General features: G+C 35.0%; 1 protein-coding gene across 6 annotated transcripts in view; it reads right to left on the bottom strand.

Annotated features, from left to right (window-relative positions):
• The window catches only part of LOC145303414 (intermembrane lipid transfer protein VPS13D-like), a 393,527-nt gene that overhangs the window by 264,589 nt on the left and 116,793 nt on the right, over positions 1–12,145 (bottom strand). For all 6 annotated transcript variants that reach the window (XM_080144736.1, XM_080144739.1, XM_080144738.1 and 3 more), the window contains 3 exons: positions 7,985–8,062; positions 7,319–7,402; positions 5,601–5,717 (listed from right to left, as the gene is read on the bottom strand). In XM_080144736.1, coding sequence (XP_080000862.1) covers positions 5,601–5,717; positions 7,319–7,402; positions 7,985–8,062 — 279 coding nt within the window. The remainder of the gene's footprint in view (positions 1–5,600; positions 5,718–7,318; positions 7,403–7,984; positions 8,063–12,145) is intronic.

Raw genomic sequence — 12,145 nt, 5'->3', positions numbered from 1 at the left:
AGAAACAAATTAAAGCAAAGACGTCATGTGAGGATAATTTTGCCTTTGTTCATTTCAAAGGCTTGAAAAAGAAATGATCAAGATTTTAACAGTAAATTAGATTTTAGTTAACTAAATAACACTTTCAATTCAACTTCCATTTCCACCATTAACTATTAATACGCTATTATGTCGGTGCCCACCGTACACTCATTAACCATTATCCTCGAGTGGCCTACGGACCTTAAAAAAAAAAAAAATTAGAAATTGATTCTGGACTTCATAAGAGGAAGAAAGTTATATTTGACAGGAGTGTGCTCGATGTGTTGTTAAAATATTGACAGCAACTGAATTAAACTTCAATTTTTCAAATCTCTTTTGCATAAACTATGGGACTACTCCCCTGCTAGCTACAACATGGTCATCTTCAAACCCAATGTCAACAAATATTTGTCATAAGTAATCAAATTTTGTCCATTCTATTCATCTTCAATCCTTTCGTAATATTTTTCATCATTAAACTGACAAACCTTTTATCTCATTAACTCTTTTCCTCAAGCTAGTTTCGGCTTTGATAAGTAGTGACTAATCTATATAAATAAGACAGTGTGCGTCTGTGTTTGTGTGAAGAAATTTAACTGATAAACTCCTAAACTACTGGGCAAATGAAACTGAAATTAATAGGAAATAGTAATCATATACCAAGGATGGTTTATAATGAGTAAAATCTTGATTTGGGCTGATGAATAATGTGTATAGAAATATGTCAGCAAGTTAAAATGCAAAATGCTCATTTAACTTGCCAACATATTTCTATTACTTTTATTCATAGCTTAAAGTGGTTTAATTTTAAAATCTATCTGTCGATAGCTCAAACAGTAGGGAACATGTCTGAAGTGCTAAATGTTTTGGTTTTGATTCTAGCTGAAATCAATACTATATATTAAGTAAAATATTCATTAGAGAATTGGATCTGTAATAATAAATACGAAATTTGCATGAATTAGAATTTAATTTAAGAATATTTTAAGACTGGTTGCTCTCAGATATATAACTTTTTAAAAGAGCAACAAATCAACTACTTTTCATATAAGGGCCTCATTGATCCCAAGATTATCCTATAACCAATTAACCTATCAGATTGACAAAGTTCTTGCAGTTTTTAACTTTTAAATTTAGATGAACATACCTTGGCCCAAACAAAAATTTACTGATCGAAATAATCAGAATCAACATAATTTTGCTAGTGCAAAATAAGTGTATTTATGCCAGTAATGTAAAAATCTTGTGTTCTGGTAGCAATGAAGGTGTTTATGATATCACTTAAGCATTTCTCATGCAGAAAGTTGTCGAGATGCTTGAAAAAGTGGTAGTCCCTAGGTGAGAAGTCTGGAGAGTTTCGTAGCCCAATTTGTTCAACTTCTGCAGTCGTTTTAGCAACGTGTGGTCAGGCATTGTCACGGAGGAGAATTGGACTTTTTCCATTGACTAATGCTGGGTGTTGTTGTCGAAGTTTCTGATGCATTTCATCCATTTGTTGACAGTATTTCTCCGCCATAATGGTTTCGCCTGCATTAAAAAACTGTAATGGATGAGATCGGTCGTAGACAACCAAACAGTCAGCATGACCTTCTTTTGGTGCAACTCTGGCTTCGGCAAATGTCGTGGAGCTTCATTGGCATCTAACCACTAAGCTGAGCATTGCCAGTTGTCATAAAGAACCAACCTTTCATGACAAGCCACAACACAGACAAGAAACGGGTTGTTCTTGTTGCGTAAAAGAAGGAAAGATGATACTTCATAACGGAGTTTCTTTTTGGTTGTCGTTCAATTTTTGAGGCACCCATTTATTAATTTTTTTTTGTCTTTTCAATCTCTCACAATTGGGTGAAAAAGTTACATCTAATTCTGAAGCAAGTTCTCAAACAGTCGTACATGGATTGGCTTTGACTAAAGCTCTTAATTGATTGTTGTCAACATCCGATGGTCAACAACTACGCTCATCATCTTGAAGATTCTCGTTGCCACCACAAAATTTCTTAAACCACCATTGTGCTGTGCATTTAGTAGTGATTCCTGGGCCAAACAGCAACTGTTCGGCCTAGCTTGAATTGTGCGAATATTCAACTTTCTGAAAAGAATTGTTTTCAAACGATTGTCATTTAAACCAAAGTAGCTGAGCAGCGGCTTGGTTCCCACCAGTTTTGGCAAATAGCAAACAGAATTCTAAACAGAAGCGTGTGCTCCATCCGAACTATCATCAATGGACCTGAGGTAATCTCGTCAGCATCAGACAAAGCCAAACTCTTTGTCAAGAACTTTGCAGCTAATTCTACCTTTTGCGATCAAGGCCGCCAACCCCCAATATTTCCTCCTGTATCTGAGAACACACTATGTGATATACGTATATCTGTACGTGATGTTGCCAAGCTAATCAAAAACCTTGATTCCAGTAAAGCAACTGGCCCGGACGGTATTCCAATTATAGTACTCAAAAAACTTCAACCTGAACTAGCGCCCATACTTACAAAACTGTTTAAACGTTGTCTTAAGGAGAATAGTTTCCCATCTCCCTGGAAAATTTCATCAGTATGCCCTGTATTTAAGAATTCAGGTGATCGCTCATCCCCCTCTCAGTACAGGCCAATAAGTCTCCTGTGCGTAATGAGTAAGTTGCTGGAATCTGTGTTAAATACAGAAGTAATCAACCATCTCAACAAAAATAACCTTCTTAGTGACACTCAATATGGTTTCTGTTCTGCTAGATCTACAGCAGATGTGCTTACAGTTATATCTCATAGGATTAGCAAATCTCTCGAAGGAGGCAACCTTTCTAGGGCAATTGCTCTTGACATATCTAAGGCCTTTGATAGGGTATGGCATAAAGGTTTACTTCATAAGATCTCTAGCTATGGTATAGCTGGAAATGTCTTCTCAATTATTAAATCATTTCTTTCTGATAGGTTCATAAGAGTAGTAGTTGAGGGGCAAAAATCAGAAGCCCACAGTATTAATGCCGGTGTCCCTCAGGGGTCCATCCTGGGCCCAACTCTTTTCCTGATCTACATTAATGATCTTCCAAATCACATCCTTACATCATTTGTAGACATTTATGCTGACGACACTACCATTTATGGTAGCACATCTAAAACAGTAAACGACCAAGTTCTCTCCAATTCTCTCTCCTCTGATCTTGAGCATGTAGTACAATGGGGAAAGGAGTGGCTGGTTACTTTTAATGCATCTAAAACCAAGCTTCTCTCTTTACATCATCAACATTCTGATCCACATCTGGCATCAATTGAAATGAATGGCTCTCATCTTCAGGAGGCCTCAAGTTTTGACAAGCTTCTGGGCTTGACCATTACTCCTGATCTTAAATGGAACACTTACATCAAATCTGTTGCCAAGGCCGCTGGAAAAATGGTGGGATCTTTCTATCGATCCAGTAGATATCTCACTGCTGATGCAATTCTCTATCTATATAAGAGCCAGGTACGTCCAAGGATGGAATACTGTTGCCACATCTGGGCAGGAGCTGCTAGAAAGGACTTGTCCTGCCTTGATAGAGTTCAAAATAGACTTCGTAGCCTCGTAGGAGATGTCCTTTTCTCTTCCTTGCAACCTCTATCTCACAGAAGAGATGTTGCGAGTTTGTCTCTGATGTATCGTTATTTTCATGGAAAGTGTTCGACTGAGCTTCAATCTATGGTCCCCCCTCGCAAAACTTTCACAAGAAACACTCGTCTAGCTGTAAACACTATCAATAATTCCCCCCACTCTTTATCTGTGCCTAAACCTAAACGTAGATTCCATGAACAAAGCTTTTTTATTAGAACCGCACGCCTGTGGAATTGTCTTCCGTTTTCCTGCTTTCCGGCTGACTACAATATGGTGGTCTTCAAGTCTAACGTAAATAAGTTCTTGATGAGCCGTTCCATATAAGTTATCAAATTTACCAAATTTTCATTACTAATGATTATTATATTGTCCAATTTCTACTGTACACTCTTTAACCCTTATCCTTGAGTGGCCTCTTGGCCTTGATAATGTGTTGATACCTATGGAAAAAAAAAAAAAAAAAGAAAAAGTCCAATGTGAACAAGTTCTAATTGAATCGTCCCCCTAAGTAATCCAAGTTACAAAATTCCCACTGTTTACTATGCTAAAATCACAATGACTAATGTATACCTATTAACCCTTATCCTCGAGTGGCCTCTGGGCCTTGATAAGTGGTGACACCCATGTAAAAAAAAAAAAAAAAAAAAAAAAAAAAAAAAAACAATTGGAAAGAATGAAAAACACTCATTAAAATGATAAAGTAAAGGCATTATAACAAAAACTTATTTGAAAACACATCTATCACCCTATACGTCCTCTGGGCACATCTGTCGGATCCTGGTTCACGGGATCATATTTGGGATATACCTCTAACCGTGTTCATAAATCCCGGCTCACAGGATCATAGATGCAACCCAGAAGGGCTACATTCTTAATTGTCTAGTGGTGGACCCTTCAAGGGTGACCAGACTCTTACTGGTCACCGGAAAATACTGCTCTGCTGCTCAGGGCACGCGAAACGTGCATGACCCTAAGTCTATGTGGCAACTTTTATCTTCAGCTGGCCGCTTGTCATCAGATGCTGGGGTTGGATTCATCCTTCGTAAATGCTCTGATGAATGGCTTGTATGCTGTCCTTCTCAGCTGCAATTTGGCATCGGTGCTGTAACAAACCGTGTTTCAATTCAGTTCAAACAATAACTCAGAGCATTTCTTATGAACAAAAATAATTATTTAAAAAAATCTTCATGGTAAACTTTGTACATGGAAAGCAATGACTTTCTGATGCAGGTTGTTACAACTAGGTTCGTTTAGACAATTTCCCAGCTAGAAACAAGAGTTTTTCAACTTAGCTCTTATGAGGGTTTCTGCCCACTTCACACCAGGTGGGAGGCCAAGCGATGTGTACTCCTCAATGCTAGCCAGCAAAAGACTATTTCTAAAAACACAATTGTCTTTATTAAATCGGCTTCTTCCCTATCTGGCACTTGAAGATTACTCTTTCTTTTCTCTTTCCCATTATTTTATATTCTTTTTCTTTTCTCTTCTTATGAAACTCTTCTTTCTCTTTCGTAAACATATCTCACTTTATCCCTTTTTCTTTCTTCCTCTTCAACTGAAATTACTTTCCCCTCAAAGAAACTGTATTATCTGTCCAAACTAACTTATCAGCTAACTCTCGCATTTTCCAAGCTTCGTTTCCATGCTCACTTGGTGGTCTGACACTTAACGAGACCATGTGACTTTATGACAATATTTTCCAGATAATAGAGCAGACCTCTCGTCGCCATGTCAACTTCACTTCTCTTTTCTGTTTGTCATATCAGTAATAAAACATATTCCAGACTTTTGAAGAAAAAGATAAATTTCTAATATCCCATGTCAAACACCCCACCCAACTCTTAGCTTGTAGTAGGGTGAATTAGTTTTACCCGGGCAAGTAACATCGTTACACCTCATTTGAAATCAAAATTAAAAATTCTGCAAGAATTTTCTTAACCTAATAACTAAATCATTGTACCTAGAAAAGTATTTCTATATTTGCCAAACAACATTCTTACCCAGTTGTCATCAGTACTTTGCGCAATCAAACTGTCAATATCCACACCAACAGCAAATGGACAAGCTGGATTCATTTCATTGTCTTCATAACGTATGTGCACATCATTCACATGAAGCTGAAAAAAATTAATCAAATTCTTTTTGATGTTTTACTATTTGAAGCTTTAAATAATTGAATTGTAAACTACATTTTATTAGAAATTAAAAGAAAACAAAGACAATATTTTTTTGTTCTTTAAAATAAATTATTTACTGCCCCCCGCCAAAAAAAAACATGAGCAAGCTTTCAACTGCTTTTTTGTTTATCATTTTCTGTTGGCAGTACAAAAAATCTTTCAGCACTTCTTTATTATACAAATAAACAAATTATGTAATTTCAAATGAAACAAATGTAATTGTCAGGTCTCAAATAGTAGCATATCCAAAAATTACGAAAAACGATAAGGTAGAAAAATAATTATAATGAAAAAGCAATTTAGAACGGAAACTAAATCACTATTATGCTTATTATAAAAGAGATAACATGACAGGGGAGATAATTAAGTTCTGTTGCTAATGTCACGTGACAAACGTAATAAAAAATGTCAGACAAAATGTATTCCTTGTATAAACTTTATCGAAAACAGTTTTTCATTAATAATTATTTTTCTATCTATTATTCCCCATAATTTTTGGATACATTACTATTTGCGACATGACAATTATGTAGTTACAATTTGTTTTACTTGAAATTCAGTATTTTTTCATTTGTATAATATAACAAAAAAACGTTATCTCCATTCAAACTAACATTTTATTTCTTTTTCTTTATAAATTGAAAAAAAAATGTGCAAATAAATAAAAATTAAAAACTAAAATGACTTAACTATATCCTAGGCAGCACCAGGTATAGTTAACATTTCAGAAAAATGTTTAGAAAAATAAAAAATGCGAAAAAGGCATTCCGAAATCTAACCAAGAAAGTAGATAAGAAAAAAAAATATGTAGAAATCAATAACTAACATATGTTGCATTCAATTTAATATATGCACACAAGATTAGTACAGGGCTAGAGACATGTAAATTTTAGGGGATATGGAATTAGTAAGTTGTCCCTATAAGCCAAATGTCTGGTATTGATATGTTTTGTACGTCGAGTTGAGAAAATAGTAAAAAGGACATGAAACAAGGATTCATATTCGTATTCTTCGCACTAGTGTTCTCATTTTGAGTCTTAACTTGTTTCAACCACTGTAACCTACAACCTTCTTTGGCAATCTTTCCGTCAAACCTGAGATTCTGCAAGGACCCATGGTGCAGTAGATAAGTATTTGGTAAAATTAAGTCGTAAAAGTTACACTCTTCTGGAGGTTGAAGGTTCAATCTTCAGTGCAGATGACATCCAAAAATACTACTGCTAATTACTTAGGACTTCTAACAAGTCATGGCTGATGGAACAAGAGCATGCTACCCTCATAGATTAAATCAAGGGTTTTGTTTTATATTACGTGCAGATTCCCAGAGTTTCACAAAATACACGTGAAGAACGTCGAAGGTTACATTGTCCGAGACATTGTTAAAATAACACTCAAGACAAAAACAGCAGTCCAAAGAATCCAAATAATATGAATTATCAACCCTCATCTCCAAAATTTAGAAACAATGAAACAATAATAAAAACAGTTAGTTTTATAGAAAAAAAGTTTTTCAAAATAAATTTTTAAGTTTGTTTTCTTACCTGTAAATTTTCAAGGATGTTGCTTGCTATTGATGTGAGTGTGACAAGCCATGAACCAGACGATCCTTTTACTTTCCCAGATTGCTGAAAGGATATTTTTTTATTAAAATCAAAACATAAGAAAATCAATTTTTTTAGAAAATAAAATTATCACTATGTTTATTATAATTTCTAATAGATTCTTGAAAGAGAGAACAACAGTTTTAACCTAAAACAGATCTCTGATTCCGTGAGTAGCAGTTGCTTCGGAACCATTTACCACTAAATATGCCATTATGAACAGGGTAATTAATGAAAATTGCTTTTGAAAAATTGTAAGTTTTACTTAAATAATAAACAGATTCCAATTATGAGTTACTTCCCTTATTTAAATATAATTTCAAAATAATAATGGCAGATCACTGGATTGTGAAAGTAAATGTTTTGTGTAATAATGCAGTAATATGTTACTAATTTCGACACATTAGTTGAAATTCAATCTTTCGATTTTCGTTATTCCAAACAAGAACCGACTTTTTTTTGTTTTTGTCGTAAGGGAAAAAAGTTCTGTACAAGCACCTTTTTGCAAAGTGTCAAATGTGATTTTCCTTAAAGAAAACGAGAAAACGTGCAGGTGAATCTGAAAAAATTTTAGAATTTGAAAAATTGAAGAATAAAAAAAATCACCTTCAGCATATCATCGATGGTGTCCAAGGCAAATTGTTTTCGGTTCTGGTAGAGTTTTTTACGTTCTACTTTATCACACTGTAAAAGAGAAGTCAAAGTTAATAAAAAATAAAAAAAAAAGAAAAGAAAGGATGAAGAAAGTGCAAATAGAAAAAGAAAACTGAAAAATAAAAGAAAACAAAAACAAAACAGAAAACAAAATTTAAAAAAAAAAAAAGGTCTTTCAGACAAATAATATGAACATTTATTCAGTAGCTATCCCCAAAGCAAATCTACTGTTCAACCTTAATGAAAAAAACAAAATACAGAAAAATCTTTATGATGTGTGTATCTGTCACAGAACAAAAATGCCATATTCCAAACATCACATAAATTGATCAAGTAGTTTTTTTTTTTTATAAAGAAAATCATTTTTAAACGATTTTAAGTGACTAATATGAAATCGTTAGCATTATATGGCTGATTTCATAAGTTTAAATTACCGTGGAGTTATCTGCCCTTGTTTTTTTTTAAGACAGTGCCACGAGACTCAGATTTTTTCAGTTAAAATGAAACTACTTGATCAATTTATGTGATTTTTGGAATATGACAGCTTCTTTCAGTTATGGGTATGTACACCATAGAGATTTTTCCATATTTTTGTTCTTTAATTAGGTTGAATTCTGGACTTGCAAAGAAATTAAACAAAAAGGGTCTTCAGCCAGCTATTGAATAGCTAGAAATGTCCTCTCAATTACTAAATTCTTTCTCTCTGATAGGCTCATAAGAGCAGTCGTTGATGGGCAGAAATCCGAAACTCACTGTATTAATACTGGCATCTCTCAGGGTTCCATCCTGGGTCCAACCCTCTTCCTGATCATCAATGATCTCCCAAATCACATTTTTAGATCATTCGTAGACACCACAATCTATGGCAACATTTCAAAGGCCAGCAATGATCAAGATCTTTCTGATTCCCTCTATTCTGATCTTGAGAACCTGGTGCAATGGGGAAGAGAAGGATTGGTTAATTTGAATGCATTGAAAACCAAGCCTCTCTTCTTTCATCATAATTGTTCTGATCCCCGCCACAACCCAATCAGAATGAATTGCTCTCATCTTGGGGAAGCTTCATATCTTGATAAGCTTCTGGGATTGACCTTTACCTCTGATCTGAAATGGGACATGCACATCTGTTGGCAAGATTACTGGAAACATGGTTGGATCACTCTACTGCCCCAGTAGGTATCTCACTGCCAATGCAATCCTCTATATAAGAGACAAGTACGCTCTAAAATACTGTTGCCACATCTGAGCAAGAGCTGCTCAGCATGCCATATCCTGCCTTGATAGAGTTCAAAACTGACTTCAAAACCTAGTACCCTTTTTTTCCCCTGCAACCTCTACCCCACAGAAAAGCAGTAACAAGCCTGTCTCTGCTCTATTGGTATTTTCATGGCAAGTGCTTGACTGATCTATGATCCCTTCTTTCCAAACTTTCACAAGACACTTGACTAGCTACAGCCATTATATATGGTTTCCCCCACTCTCTATCTGTGCCTAAATCTAAACACAAATTCCATGAACAAAGCTTCTTTCCCAGAACTGCCCGCCTTTGGAACACTGTTCCATTGGTCTACTTCCTGGTTGAATACAACATGGTAGCCTTCAAATCCAATGTAAACAAGTTCTTGTTGAGCCGTCCCCATAAATAATCAAATTCTACTCAATTTATACCATTAGCAATTACTACACTACCAAATTACATTCATTAACCCTAACCCTTATTCTCGAGTGGCCTTCAGGCCTTGTTGTATCAATCTAGAAGAAGCTCACATAATCCTGCACTTTATATCACCAATGCTAATTTTGCTAATAGCATTGCGCTGTTGTCCGACAACCTTATTCACGCCCAGGCACTCCTATCTTCTCTTGAATCAGCAACAATCACCTGAATTCTACCAAGACTGAGTGTATGTCAACATTCGCAACAATCACAAAATTAAAACCCTCACAAATAACATCCTCAAATGTGTTGAAGACTATAAGTACCTAGAATCACACACCAGAAACTCTGAGAAAGACTAACATTAGGAAGGGCTTGGCATAGACTCCTTGTTACAAAATGGATAAGATCTGGAAATCCAATCTTGCTTGCAAATTCAAAATCCGAGTTTTCCACGTACTTACTGAGCAAATCTTATTCTATGGATCTGAAACTTGGACTCTTTCAGCAAAACAACAGCATCGTTTGGATGGATGCTTTTGAGAAGAGTAATTTATCTCTCGTGGCGGAATCACCCAACTTGAGAAATTGTATATAGAGATTTACAGAGAGTATCGTGCTCAGTTTGCTGGGCATTGTGCAAGTGCCACAAATGTCCTTCGTATGGTGGAGGCACCTATCATTTCACAAGCGATCACACAAGTTAACTTTTCCAGATAGGATATGCGATACATTCATCTCTAAGGAAGATCGTTTGGGTGTTATGAAAGATAGGGAATACTGGAAGGGTGTAGTGAATTCTATCTCAGCTGAGGCCGCAATATAATGATGATGTCAGGCCTTTATAAGTGGAGACTCCCAAGTAATATATATATATATATATATATATATATATATCAACATTGATAATTAGAAATATTGCCAAAAAAAATATGACTTCCCATAACTACCAGTGAGACATGCTTCAACAGTCACCTAGTACCAAAATTTATCTCTTAAAAAGAGACTCCTTATACAAAGAAATGCAATTAAATGAGAATCCACAATTCCAGAAGTTTTCAGTCATTTTTGTTTCCACCTATATCACAAACAAAATCCTGCTTCAGTTATAAAACTGACTAAATTGATAGTTGAAAATCTGAATTATCAAAAATCAAGGAAATTAGTAGAAGTAGATTCTGCATATTTTTGTTGATATAAAATTAATTTTTTTAACCAAATAATCCCATTTTTGTTTTATAGAAATCGGCTCAAGACAAGACATGAAGCCACTTGATGTAAGGAGCTAACAAGAATGAAATGATTATTGCAAAGATAAAAGACGCCTACTGTATTAAGCCTTGAAAAAAAATCAAGGCTGTAGGTAGGAGGAAAACAGTGAGCAGGAAGAGAATTCCACAACCCTGCAATTTTTGGAAAGAAGCAATTTGAATAAGAAGCGATATTACAATAAGGTATTAAAACGGTGAATTGATGGAGACTACTTGACCAATGAGTTAAACGAGCTGGAACAAAGGAAGCAGAGAATAGATCAGTCAATTCTGAAGAACGTATGCCATAATAGTATTTGTAAATAAAAACTGAGACTAGCAACATCACAACCTCACGTTTGTGAGAGAGAGGTTGCAAGGAAGAAGTTGCACAAAACCATGAGACAATCGTATTTAAATCGAAATAGTTTCATATTTTGCTATTTCATTTGTTTCAACAAAACACTGAATTTATATAAAAAACAAAGAACCATGGTACAATGGATAAAAATGCTAAGTATAATCAGTTCGAAGTGAAATTCTTCTAGAAGTTCAATCCTCAGTAAGGGCACTACTAAGAATACAATTATGAATTATTCTAAACTTCTACAGTCATGGTTAACAGACTGAGAGCAATGTACTCCCATAAATGAAATAAGCAGTTTGAAATTCCGTAAATATTCCAGAATTCAATAAAACGCATCTAAAAGATAAGTTCATCAAGTGAAACTGACAGAATAAATCATGAAGACAAAACAATGAAACCATCAAATTTTTCGAGACAGTAATCTGGCAGATAAATATTGTTCACATCGTATACAGGGTGTGGCAGAAATACCTCCCACATTTTTAACTTTCAACTAATGTTGCTAATGAACTTATGCAAATGTCAATGGTGTTTTCATTTAGCTGATAACTTGCTATTTTTTTTTCAAATACCTCATCAATCAATATTGTTTGGATTGGTGCACGTTGTGTTTTTACTGTAGCAATGTTTTTGAAGAATAGTGAATCTGTAATTGCAACACTAAGAGCTTTCCGAGTTCATTACAATTTAGGACTACATGATGCTGTTCCAGATAGAAAATCAATACAGCTAGGAGTTGCACATTTTAGAGCTACAAGTTCGGTACTTAAAAACAAAGCCACCTGAAAGGCCTCAAAGTGCTCGAACACCAAACAGCATTCGAGTTGTGGGACTTTCTG

Source organism: Euprymna scolopes, chromosome 19 (genome assembly GCF_053919585.1).
Source record: "Euprymna scolopes isolate OS-2025 chromosome 19, ASM5391958v1, whole genome shotgun sequence".
In the NCBI taxonomy this organism is placed as follows: domain Eukaryota; kingdom Metazoa; phylum Mollusca; class Cephalopoda; order Sepiida; family Sepiolidae; genus Euprymna; species Euprymna scolopes.
This window is presented reverse-complemented; position numbering and strand designations above follow the sequence as displayed.